Source organism: Fundulus heteroclitus, chromosome 22 (assembly GCF_011125445.2).
Source record: "Fundulus heteroclitus isolate FHET01 chromosome 22, MU-UCD_Fhet_4.1, whole genome shotgun sequence".
NCBI classification, from domain to species: domain Eukaryota; kingdom Metazoa; phylum Chordata; class Actinopteri; order Cyprinodontiformes; family Fundulidae; genus Fundulus; species Fundulus heteroclitus.
Genome location: NC_046382.1, coordinates 965,885 through 979,583, shown reverse-complemented (window position 1 = coordinate 979,583; position 13,699 = coordinate 965,885). Strand labels below are relative to the sequence as shown.

The 13,699-nt window shown below is 47.5% G+C and overlaps 1 protein-coding gene across 2 annotated transcripts in view; it reads right to left on the bottom strand.

Moving 5' to 3' along the window:
* LOC118556222 (spectrin beta chain, non-erythrocytic 1) overlaps window positions 1–13,699 on the bottom strand; it is a 96,783-nt gene that overhangs the window by 46,039 nt on the left and 37,045 nt on the right. For both annotated transcript variants that reach the window (XM_036126299.1, XM_036126298.1), the window contains one exon: window positions 2,075–2,226. In XM_036126299.1, coding sequence (XP_035982192.1) covers window positions 2,075–2,226 — 152 coding nt within the window. The remainder of the gene's footprint in view (window positions 1–2,074; window positions 2,227–13,699) is intronic.

The window sequence follows — 13,699 nt, the reverse complement described above, 5'->3', positions numbered from 1 at the left end:
CAGCCCGCAGCATGACTACATCCATCTGACAGGAATTCAACCGTCAACCGCTGAGTGTGTCACAGTGAAAACATCTTAAACCGACATCCTGGAGGCCAAACGGCACATTTACATCCTGCAGGGATTTCTGCAGGAGATCTGGCTCTGGTTCCTGTTAGGAGGGAGAAACTCACAGATGGAAGCTAAAGAAGTGAATCAGAGTCTCTGGTCTGATTATCTGACTGGACAGATGAGGAGACACGCAGAGAACCTGAGGGTAAGGGTGGGTGATATATCGTTTATACTTGATTCATCTCAAGTTTTCCTCTGTGCGATGGTTATAATCACTTTATCATAACCATCGCTGGTAAATTTTCATGGCAAGATTGAGCCGCTGTATTTAATTCACTGTGAGTTTAGTTTTTCCCACATGCTGTGAACCATCACTCGCTCCTCTTCCAAACCAGAAAGCGCTCTGGTGCACGCACACAACAACGAAGCCGTGCGCTTACTTAACGTTGACGAGATAGAGAGAACTATGGGGCAGTGAGCTTTTCAGGCAGTGGAAGGATGTCGAACAAAACGCAGTAATTTGCAAAACATGCCGTAACACCATTGCCACAAAAAGTAGCAGTAGCACAAATTTATTTCACCTATAACGTCATCCAGTGCAAAATGAAGACTCTTGAAAACTCTGCGTGTCGACCCCCCCCCCCCCCACGCCCCACCACACACACCCACACACACACACACCGAAGGAACTTTAATTAAACCAGCCGTAAAACAGTAGAAACTGGCGTCTTCTTTTTCTAAATCCTATATGACAGAAAAATACGTTTGTTTAAAGTTTCCCAGCACCTAAAGAGCAACGGAAATATTTTTGAGATGCTCTGAATATGTAGCTGTGACTGGTCAGTTGATTTTATAGTCACAATTTAAGCTTTTGTTTTTGGGATTGTCACATTTTTATGATACCGTTTATTTCAGGTGCATTTTGTGTCAGATTTTTCCTTGGTGTTCTGTTTTTAAAGTCCAGTGTTGACCATGAAAGAGCTTTAATGTGACAATATTGTAATTTGTGAAAAGCTTCTATGTGCAGCTGTGGTGGAAAAAATGGCTAAAATAAAACATTTTAAATTAATTTTTATTTTGCAATCAATTTTTCAAACAAAAAAACATTTGACACGTTAATATGAGATATGCCAATGCAACTTTAGGCACTATTTGGCTAAAAACATTTGTTATTCAAGGTTATTTGAACATATTGCGATATATATCGTGTATTTTGATACAGCCCAAAGATATCGGGATATTAGATTTTCTTCATATCGCCCACCCCTACCTGAGGGTCTGGTTGTAAAGTGGAGATCAAACTGTGGCCAAAGGGGCTGAAATCAAAATGTTTCTGGATATTTAACAGAATCATGAACACACTAACTGTAACAATCTGTGGGAAAATCTCTGATTATCAAAGTTAAACTGATCAGAAGACGATTCAGTCCAACTTAGTGTGAGTGGAGGTCCAAGCTTTGACCGGCGTCTCCTGTGAAGAACAGCTGAGCTCTGCAGCTTTTAAAAAGGACGTTTTCTCTGTTTTCCACACACACATTACTCACATCAGGTTGTTTTTTTTCTGAAGAGTTATATAGTTTTTAAGAACCCTGTATCAAAGCAGAAAATCAGCACCTTCCTTAACGAGCTGCACGGTCGTGTGGTTGGTTTGTAGAAGAGAAGTGAATCTAAACGTCAGAAGAATCGGAGCAGATATGAAGACTGAATGCTGAATGTTCCTCCTCTGGCGGGGTCAGAGGACCAGGAGGCGCTGATGCACGGCAGCCTGACCTCCATCAGTCCGCCCCAGAGCAGCTGTGGCTGCTAGCGTAGCTCACCACCGTCAGGGTGTGAACGACTGCAGTGTGAAACGCTCTGGGCTCATCAGACTAGTTAAGGCTATTTACCATCTAAGATCACATATCTCACTGAGAAGGGAAACTTTATCTCCCATTCCCTGATGTTTTGGTGTTTATATGTTAACTTATACTTAATGACAGCATTAAATCAGATGTTCCTGATTCCCCGCTCCTCTCTGACCCACCAGTCTCTCTCCTGACAGGACCTCCAGCAGCTTGATCAGCATGCGTCCGTCCCTCAGGTCCATGTAGAGGTCTGTGATCCGACAGGAGACCCTGGACAGGTGGGAGTTGACCCACTTGGTGAAGGTCTTCTTCTGCACCGCCTCGCGCTCATCTGGACAGAGACAGAGAGAGAAAGACGGAGAGATGAGAACCTGCAGAGGAAGTGAAGCAGAAAAGCAGAGCAGGAACCAGTGGAGCGGAGACAAAGCCTCACACCGGATGTTGTTAGATCCCGCTGATGTGTTTGGACTCTCTGCATCCCCACATTGTTCCTGGAAGGCCTGTGTGTGTTTGGGAGAGGCTTCCTGAGTCTGACAGAGCCGACTCAACCTAAACCCTGGCTGTGATGACTCTGGAGCAGCCTGACAGTCTACACCTGCTGCTCAGCTCCGTTTATTCCTCCTCAGCCTGCTGGTTATTGTCCCACAAACGCAGCGTTGCTCCATCATCAGGAAAACGCTGCGTTTGGACCCTAATCTTATCCGCCAGCGCTCCGACTGTTTATGTGAAAGAAGGACGGACTTCCTCAGATACTTCATCACTATCTGTCGCTGGCAGGAACTTCTGCTCAAGCTTTTTACAGCAAACTGCTGTTTTTTTTTAGAATCTCAGATGTTTTTAAAGAAATATTGGAAATGATAGTTTCCAAAGAGTAGAAACGTTTCTCAGAGTTGGTTTAGTCATTAAGTTTTAAAAGCAACAGAAAACACGATCAACAGATTCATGCTTCACAGATGGCTGCCAGCAGCTGCTCTCACAGGTTCCTCAAATAATGTCTAGAAGCTTTTACCATGGGTGTAACCCCCCCCCCCCCCCGGCCCCCTGCAGCTGCTGGATGGGCCTGAACCGACACCTCCCTGACTTCTGACTCTTCTCTGCTGAAGACACCTCAACATCTCCTGAGTCGGCTAATCTGTCAACTTCAGCTGCTTCTGAGCATCAGAGATTAAACTGTGCTTCAGGAGACGACTAAGAACTAAAATAATATTCTCAGCAGATTTTAAAGACCAGGAGAAAGGTTCCTCCAGAGACCTGAAACAGAACCAGAGCTCCATGGTCCATCAGGCTGTATGCTAGTCTTCACCTAAACGCTGCCGTCACACCTGGTTTCACTTTTACTGCCACATTTAGAGACCAAAGTTCTCACTGAGATAAGGGCGTAATTAAACTACTGATAAACAACATTTCTGCTGTGAACTGTCACTGGAATCATGCACACTTTGCATTTTGATAAGAATGTAATGTTTACATGACCGCCATGCTCATCAAAACACGTTAAATACACGGCAGCAGGTTAGCTTAGCTCAAGATAAGAACTACCCCAAAATAATCTGAGGATCTGCTTGTAGATGATTCTGGCTGACAGTAAATCTTTGCTGGTTTTATGCTGAGTTCATATAAACAGATAAAAGGTTGGTAACAAAAGCTAAGAAGAGATTATTCTAAAATAAACCAAACACAGCCCACACAGGAAGCTAAGCTAAGCTAAACACACATAATTCAGACTACAGTATAAAAGACACGCTAAAATACATTTAAACCAGTTTTACCAGGATAAGCTGATGCAGAAAACTAAACAAATGTAATGTTAACTAACAAATTAATCTATGGAAGCATGACCTAGGTTATGCTATGCTATAAAATCAACTCAGCTAAACTAAGCTAGGAGAAAAAGAGAGCTATGCTAACATTAGCTAAGCTAGCAGTCGGTGATTTCATTGATATTTTCTCCCTGATCATCATTCTGGTCAGACCAAGATTAGAAGACATATAAAGGCTAACACAACAGAAATAATATTATTCTCAACGTTATTTAGACGGAGTTTTAAACAGACACCTTTAGCCAACATGTCTTTGGTAGTCAGCTTATTGGTGCTAAAATAATAAACCTGCTAAACCGGGTTATCTCTGGGATTTCTATTGCCAGGTGTTCTGTTACTATCAAAACTACACCGGTGCATCCCCTTGAGTTTAGCAACCTTTTTGTGTCTAAATGGTACAACAGTAGAAGTTAAAAGGCTGAACCATAAAATGTAAGGAAAAAGGAGCAAAAGTCCAGATAAATCTTGTGAAAGGTCCAATAAAACCTTTGGTCAGAACTACGAATCAAAACCAGGAAAATCTGGCAGATAGGACCAGGAGCAGATAGAGGATCCATCAGGATCACATGGTGGGCCTGTAAAAAGTCTTCATCAGTAAAATCTGAATTTAACATAGATACAGAGGTGAGAGGCGCCACAGCTGATGAGAACATCTGATCGTTCCTCAGACAGACTCTCATCCACTTTCACGGCCTTGGCTGTGAGACACAACCCACCAAAAGCTGCTGGGCTGAACAAACGAAGCGTTGGGAGGTTCTGATGGCAAAGCGGACCTCAGGGAGGATGTGGACAAGACGCCGCAGCGTCTGGGATTGGTTAGATATGAACAAGGAGGAGAAAGATGGACCAACAAGAAGGTTTTCAGGAATCATGGAGGGTTAAACCGTCTTCAGCTCTCCCTACAGAAACATAACCGCTCCACATCGGTCTGATTCTCCGCTCAGATAGAACAGCTTTAATCATATGAAAACAGAGTTTAGGTCCAGAACAAACTTCCAGGATTAGGTTTTCTATCCTGGACCACCTCTGGTTTCTGGCTGCTGTGTGTAAATATGCAGAAAAATCTCATTTAAATCCATTTTTATAACTTAAACCAGCTTAGAGCAGAGCTTCTGTTTGCTGGAGGCTTCTAGAGTTCCTGCAGGCTTCAATAATGACCTAATAATCAGCAGCAGAACATCTGGACCACAGACTGAGGATCAATAGAACAACTGATATGTGAACATCATGTTAACAGATATAAACATGGCGACTCCTGACAGAACCGACTTTAACGCCTAAAACGTCCATAAAACAGAAACTTTACTGATGTTCCAGCTCCTGACTGAATGAAGCACGAGTCCTCTGGGACAGAACACCTCCATGATGGAGAAACCCAAACACAGCCGGTGAGAACCGACAGCTCAGACCGTCGATCAGAACCGACAGCTCAGACCGTCGATCAGAACCGACAGCTCAGACCGTCGATCAGAACCGACAGCTCAGACCGTCGATCAGAACCGACAGCTCAGACCGTCGATCAGAACCGACAGCTCAGACCGTCGATCAGAACCGACAGCTCAGAACGTCGATCAGAACCGACAGCTCAGACCGTCAGGCCCGGCGGTGGAGGAGTGATGGTCTGGGTTGACCTGCTCACCTTGGAGTCGTCCAGCGCACCTTTAACTCCTCTGTAGACCTACATATTCTAGAATAAAGAGGGTCCATGCATCCAGCAGCTGAGGCTTGGGTCCAAACTGGGTCACCAACAGAACCATGGTCCCACAGCCAGAGCTAAGTACTAGCAAATGTCTGCAGACCTCAGGGAACTAAAGCAACACTGAACAGAGGACTGAACTCCCCGCAGCGATGGGAGCGTAGATAGAGAAACATTTTTCTGCTTTTCCACGTTTATTAGATGTTATCTGCAGTTGAACTGAGTCTTATCTCAAAGCGTCACGCTTCCAACTCCGTTCTGCACAGACGACTCTGTTCCCAGAGAGTGTTTCCCTTCCTGAGCAGAAAAAGAAACAGATGCTTGTCCCGGCAGGACAGCCTGTTCACATTCACACACAGCTTCACTCGTTTCTATCACGTCCATCATGTCTGTCCATCAGCAGAGCTTCACCTTCACTAGGACTGAGAGAGAAGAGGAGGCCATGGTTGTAACCAGGGAAATGATTTGGGGCTTTGCCTTAAACTGATGCAGGAGAAAATGTGGCTCTTCTAACACTGAACACACTGAGACCCACAGACTTCAGCAGAACCTGATCCCAGCGGGTCCAGTTTCCTCCTCTGGCTCTGACGGTTCTGCTGAATCCTCACGATGCGGCTGAGGGCAGAGATGGAGGATGGGGGGGGGGGGGGGGGGGGGGGGGTTATGGATCAGGAGGCTGGATGTAGGTCAGTCAGACCCAGGCTGAGGGAGCGCAGCAGACGCTTCTTCACCGACCCACAGCGGGAATGTGCCGTCATGTGACCTACGCTGCTCTAATCATCAGGGGAAACTGTCATCCTCATAAATAACAACAACAATCCCAGGAAGTCAGGATGGAGATATGAGAGGAATTCAGTTTCACCTCCAGCACCGGCGGGTCGGGTCAGAACATCTGGGCTCTGGGAGGGAGATTTTCTTTTAGAAGAATAAAACGATCCGGAAGTAAAAATGGAGAACAGCGAATGAGAGGAAGGAGGATTAAAACCAAATGTAGACAGCAGATAAAGCAGGAATGAAGAGAAAGGAGAGAGAAGGTGAGGAGAGCTGGGATCAGAACCAGGAGATCAGACAGCTGTGGTGGGAATAGAGAGGCAGGAGATCAACGCAGGAGGAAAATAATCAATTTCATCACAGTCAGCAGCTCGTTAACGGCCCACAAATCAGCTCCTCCCTTTTCCTCCTTTCTATCGTCACACAGACAGTTTAACCTGAGGTTCTGTTCTATCAGAACCCAACACCAGATGACCCGGCAGCAGGTCACCCTGGTTCACAGAGGAGAACCTTTCTCCATCTGACCAACATGGACCTGCAGGAACCGGTCTGGGCTGCAGAACTGGACCCGGTTCTGTTCTCCTCACATCTACAGTTATTAATATAGAAGCTTTTAAGATTCTGCTGCTCCTCAGCAGATGAAAACACACCAACGGTAAGCAGTAAAGCTGCTGAAAGGACTTAAAACCTTCAGACGTCTGAGATCTGGAGAAACGGATCAGATTCAGCAGGACAGAAATATTAAAGAGAGACACCACCCCCCCCCCCCCCTCACAAACCTGGATGGATGGTTTATTTTTCAGAAAGAACAGAAAAAGCATGGATGCAGAGCTGAGAGACGATTGGACGGAGGGAGGAAGAGGAGGGTGTGAGGAGAACATCTGTTTCCACTAAGAGAGAGTCCCACAGAGCTGCCTGTGTGCCTCTGAGCCTGTGAGCCTGTGAGCTGATCACATGACGCTAAGCAAACACACAGGATCGGGTGACCTTATCAAAATACACGGCAGCATCGCTCCAGCATTCCTCGTCTCCCACCGAGGGAGCAGGGAGGCGGCTGGAGATCAGGAAGTCTGCAGGACGCAAATAGAAACGCTTCACGTTCAGAGAGAGGAGGTCAGTCTGCTGAGAGGATGAGCTAAAAACTCCTGGTTCAGTCAGGAAGGCCTGATCTAGGCTGGAGCAGCTTTATCTGACCACAGCAGGCAGCCAATCAGAGGGCAGCACAGCAGCCAGCCAGCCAATCACAGGGCACCACAGCGGGCTGACAGCCAATCACAGAGCACCACAGCAGGCTGACAGCCAATCACAGGGCACCACAGCAGGCTGACAGCCAATCACAGGGCACCGCAGCAGGCAGCCAATCAGAGGGCAGCACAGCAGCCAGCCAGCCAATCACAGGGCACCACAGCGGGCTGACAGCCAATCACAGAGCACCACAGCAGGCTGACAGCCAATCACAGGGCACCACAGCAGGCTGACAGCCAATCACAGGGCACCACAGCAGGCAGACAGCCAATCACAGGGCACGACTGTGGGCCCAGCAGCCAATCAGAGGGCCTGTAGCAGAGCAGAGTCTGTATGAATGGACGGCCTTCATCAGGAACAGAGAGCTGCTGCTGACCCGCTGCTTAGCAAACCGGGCCCAGATGTTCTGCTGACTCAGAACCAGTGCCAGCTTCCGGTTCCAGAACCCGTACACTGACTGGATCCCAGCTCACAGGTTCTGGACAGGAACCGGGAATGAAGGCAAGGCAAGGCAAGGCAAGGCAAAGTTATTTATATAGCACAATTCAGTACAGAGACAACGCAAAATGCTTTACAAGATTAAAATATAGGAAAATAAAACAGAATAAAAGCAAGTAGGAATAAAATGTAGATAGAAAATAGAATATAAAAAACTAGTGGTGATTCAGTTAACTAGAACAGATAATCCTAAATAAATGTGTTTTTAATCTCGATTTAAAGGAACTCAGGCTTTCAGCACTTTTACAGTTTTCTGGATGTTTGTTCCAGATCAGTGGAACATAGGAACTAAATGCTGCTTCTCCATGTCTGGTTCTGGTTCTGGTTCTGCAGAGTAGGCTGGAGCCAGAGCAGTGACCGGGCCTGAGAAGGTTCTGGTTCTGTACGCTCGGGTAGAGGATCCGGACCAGGGTAGAAACGGGCGAGGATGGTTTCTGGGTTCATCCAGAACTCATCAGACAGGAGAGAGCGACCCGTTTCAAAGGTTCTGGATGAAGCAGGAGAACCAGGAAATAAGTCCTGCAGGTTTCTGAGCGTCAGGAAAACTGGGCCGCCTCCTCAGAGATCCACATAAACGGACTTTGGATAAGAATAAGCCGGGCCACAGAAGGTCCAAAGTCCGGCGCCGTGTTCTATGGATGATTAGCAGAGAGACGACGCTCAGCAACGTTACTTCCTTCAAACGGCTGCATGGAGCAGCGGCCCGTTCCTGAACCGGGTCTGGTTGCAGAACATCTGATCTACAGATGAACAAATAAAACACTGAGAGGGTTTAAACAGCAAATGTTGTTAATGAAGACCTGAAGGTCTAAAAGTTCTGCAGGATAAAGTCTAAAGGCCCTAAGCTCCGTGCAGCATGGAGGCGTGTCATCACCTCACTTCCTGCAGACGCCAGAACAGGAGCAGGTTCTGTTGATCAGATCAGATGATTAACCAGAGATCACACTGAGGAAGAGTCCAAACCACCAGAAGACCTGCAGGTCTAAAGCTTTACACCATCAGGTGGAAACATCCTCAACAGTCAGACGGTTAGAGTTTTATTTCTCCTACAGTTTTATAAGGAAACGAGGTTTAAAGAAGCATTAAAACACGATTTGCTCTAATCTGGTCGTTTTCTAACTCTGAACTCCAGCTTCCCCCGTTTGCTCCTAAACACCATCTCTGTCCATGGAGAGGGCCAGGAAGCGGTGAGAAGAAACTATGGATCTGAACGGGTCACAATCATCCGGGCCCGGTCACATGAACGGATCAGAGACGCGGTGCTGCTCTTCTGAGCATGCTCAGTGGAGCACTGGTCTTCTGAGCATGCTCAGTGGAGCGTTGTTCTTCTGAGCATGCTCAGTGGAGCGTTGTTCTTCTGAGCATGCTCAGTGGAGCGCTGTTCTTCTGAGCATGCTCAGTGGAGCGTTGTTCTTCTGAGCATGCTCAGTGGAGCGCTGTTCTTCTGAGCATGCTCAGTGGAGCGCTGATCTTCTGAGCATGCTCACTGGAGCGCTGGTCTTCTGAGCATGCTCACTGGAGCGCTGTTCTTCTGAGCATGCTCAGTGGAGCGCTGTTCTTCTGAGCATGCTCAGTGGAGCGCTGTTCTTCTGAGCATGCTCAGTGGAGCTTCTCCGTCAAAGAGACTTTCATGCAGCAGATCTCAGGAACACGGTTCCTCCTCCAACAATAAGACGGTTCTGCCGCTCTGTGACCGGCACCGGTCCGGTCGGCGCCACCAGCTTCCTGGTCACCTCCAAGGTCACCTGGAACCAGGCGGCCCAGAGACTCAGAGGCCCACTGACGTCTTCAAGGAGGTACCAGAACCAGGTCCAGTCCAGCTCTGAGGTCCGGTAAGGACCGGCTGGCAGGTTCAGGCAGAACCCTGAGAAGAGACCATTTTATAGTCCAGTCTGTGGGTGTCAGAACAATAAACCCAGACAGACGTCAGGTAATCGGGTCAGAACCGCAGCTCGGTAGTTAATGATCTGAGAACGGTTCCAGGCGTTTTCATCCTGGTCCAGAACCCCATGCACGGCCCTTCATACCAGAAGCAGAACCGTGTCTGTGGTGAAAAACAATATCAGAATCAGAACCTCCAGAACCCAACAAGGTGAAACGGGATTTCTGGTGGATCATCAGAACAAAATATGAGAGGAACCCTTAAGTTCTGGAAGCCCTGGTCCTCCTGACGTCACCTGCAGCTTAAAGTCCATTAAAGTTCTGTTCTGATCATCATTCGGTACCGCCTAATGATGCTTGTTGGGCCTCAGCAGACGGATCAGAAGTTCTGGACCGATCGGTTTTATTTCAGCTGATCCAGACTGGAACCATCCCGGCGCTGGAGGTCCAGACACCGTTCCATCAGGTTCTGCTGACCCGGCTGTAAAACGGGTCAGCGGGTTAAGGTTCTGGTGAACCAGTAGAACTTCTCTGTGATGCTGGTTCTGTTAATATTTTATCAGTGAAAACCGACTCCTGTGGAGCAGAAACCGGGCCTTTGTGTGACTGTGATCAGAACCCAGCAGCTGAGGCGTCTTAATTCACTGAGTGGAGGGACGGAGGGAGGGGGGGGGGGGGGGGGGGGGGGGGGGGGGGGGGACAGGTGGGGGGGGGGGGGGACGCCCAGCGGAGCCTCATGAAACATTGATGAGGACGAGGAGACGCGGCTGTTTATCAGATGAACAAAGACCTGCTGGTCTGTCTCTGCGTCCCGCAGCATGTTGGACACCCCCCCCCCATCTCTGGTAATCCAAGCCCCCCCCCCAACCTCCACTACACGGGGGGGGGGGGGGGGGGGGGGGGACCAGGTGCAGGGCTCAGAAAACACACCGGAGGCGGCTGATTGGCCAGATCAGGACAGCAGGAGGAGGAGGAAGAGGAGGAGGGGATGAAGATGTTTTTGGTCTCCATGCCTTCAGTTCGTTTCTGAATCACATGTTCAACCAAACAGAGGCTCCGCCCACCCTGGATTTCAGAATAAAAGTTTGGGTCCATTAAGGTCCTCTGTCTGCTCCATCCTTTGTTCCTTATTTTATAACTTTTAACGCATCTTTTAAATGTGATCATAATAATTTTATTAGAATCACAGAAACATCTCCTCCTTGGCTTAGAGGCAGGAAATATGCAGTCACGTTAAATTAGTCATAAATTAATGCGCTTATTGATGCATCTCTGGGAAATAACACCTGTGAACCTTTGCTGCTGGGGTTTCTGGGTAATGTAGTCCATGATAAACAGAATATGATCTGATCTAAACTCTTAGGTCTCTGTCTGCCAGTTTATTATAAATCAAAGTGAAACCTGTTAGCTCAGCGGCTGTCAGCATCCCGCCCCGTTCTGCAGAACCGTCTCCCCCGGGTCCGTTCAGCAGCTGATCTAATCATTGGGTTCTCCGTCTAATTGCTCTGTTTCTGCTGCTGGAGGTCGGCTCGATACTCATTAGGCAGGAAGCGTCCTCTTACAGAGCAATAATCACCGCCTGCTTCTACATCCATCACCCTGCTGGGAATTCAACCTGCAGCATCTCTGAGCTCCACAGCTTCTCAGCAGAAAAGGGAGAATTTAGAACCTGCAGCCCAGGTTCTCCTGTAGAACCGGGCCCAGCTGGTTCCCTGCAGCAGCTTCTCCTGACACCTTCACCTGGTTCTGTTCACAGAATGTAAACGGACCTTCTGAAGGACCGTCTCAGAGAACCTTCATCCCAGCCAGAACAGAACCAGCACCGGCTGCAAAGAACCAACAACCTTTAAACTCACATCTCCTGGAACTAAACACTTTGTATCAGAATGCGTCGCCTGTAAATTAAAAGAGAGGATTTATTTTCTGTTGGTGAATTCAGCAAATATTAAAATGTAGATATTTTAAATCGGGTTTTCATTCATTTCAAAAGAGAAATTAACTACATTCGGTGTCGGCATGTCAGAGTTTTACAAAAACAAAACATCTAAAGCTGGGAGCAACAAATCTGCAGCTCCGTACCGGGTCGGATCGGTACCGGTACTGGAAGGAGCTCAGTGCAGTCATAAGGCTGAGATTTGATCAAATTAAAGCATTGGTGTTTGTTGGTTAATTAAAATGCATCTCAGGGCCGATGTTAGATGTTCTCCTAAAGATCAGAAACCAGCATTTCAGCTGCTTCTGAATAAAAACCTGAGTTAATCTCTGATGCTTTAGGAAAAATGTCTCAGTTAATCATCATTTCTCCTGAGAACCTCAGCTGCTCCTCTCTGAGCCTAACGGCCTCCTCCTCCACCTGGCTTCAGTCCAGAAGCTCCTTTTAGAGCTGAAGGTTCTGAAGCCGATCAATCAGAACCACTTTCTCTCTAACCTTCCACTAAACTCAGCCTGGCGGTAATTTTACACCTAAATGTGTTTCTGTTAATAAAACCTCAGACGGCTCGATCGGCCTCCATCTCAGCAGCAGCTCTGAAGGTTGATGGTTAAAAACTGCTGACTCAGCTTTTAAACAACAGCAGCAGCCAGCAGGGGGCGCTGCAGCCAGAACTTACTCAGATCTAAACCTCCATCTGGTTTTAAACTATTAATTAATTAAAGTATATTAGATCTATTTAAAGCCCAGTGGAGCCCGGCTGTGATTGGTCTGTTAGTAAAGACGGGTTCTCAGAACCTGGATGACAGAAGCAAATGAAATGTTAAAGTGGGTCAGAACCTAAACTGAGGAGATGGCACAACATCCACGCTGCTCAGCAGAACCATTGATGGACGTGACTGTAGATTTAAGAAAGACAGCAGAAGGAATCCAGATCAGAGGCTGAGATACCGACCATGAAAGGCCTGAACCTCTACAGGTCCAAACGGCACGTTACATGGAGCTGGAGCTTCAGGGAGGTTCTGCCCAGCTGAGCTAGCTTTCTACAGAGTGAGACGTCCCAGAGAGTGAGACGACCCAGGGAGTGAGACGACCCAGAGAGTGAGACGATCCAAAGAGTGAGACGACTCAAAGAGTGAGACGATCTAGAGAGTGAGGTGTCCCAGAGAGTGAGACGACCCAGAGAGTGAGACGATCTAAAGAGTGAGACGATCCAGAGAGTGAGACAACCCAGAGTGAGATGACCCAAAAGAGTGAGACGATCCAGAGAGTGAGATGTCCCAGAGACTGAGGCGACCCAGAGAGTGAGGCGACCCAGAGAGTGAGATGCCCCAGAGAGTGAGACAACCCAGAGAGTGAGACAACCCAAAAGAGTGAGACAATCAAGAGAGTGAGACAACCCAGAGAGTGATACGACCCACAAGAGTGAGACGATCCAGAGAGTGAGATGATCCAGGGAGTGAGACGACCCAGAGAGTGAGACATTCCAAAAGAGTGAGATGGTCAGAGAGTGAGACGGTCAGAGAGTGAGATGGTCAAAAGAGTGAGACGACTTGAAGAGTAAGATGAACCAAAGAGGGAGACGTCCCAAAATAATACTGATCCAGATACTGTAACAGGAGGAAAAAACTGAAAAAAAAACATTAAATAAAAATACAGAACGCACAACTGGAACTATGTTAAAGGAAAGCAGTGTGGAACTAAACTGTGTGGACCAGAACCAAAGGGAACCAGAACTAGAGTGAGGCAGAACCAGAATGAACCAGAACCAGAGTAAACCAGAACCAGAGTGGACCAGAACCAAAGTGAACAAGAACCAGTGTGGATAGAACAGGAACCAGAGACAACTATAAATCAGAGGAACAACAGACTGTGTATCTATGTGTAAACAGAAGAACTAAATAATGATGATTAAACAGACATCAGGATCTTTATCAGACTGAACCTACCACTCAGGACGGGT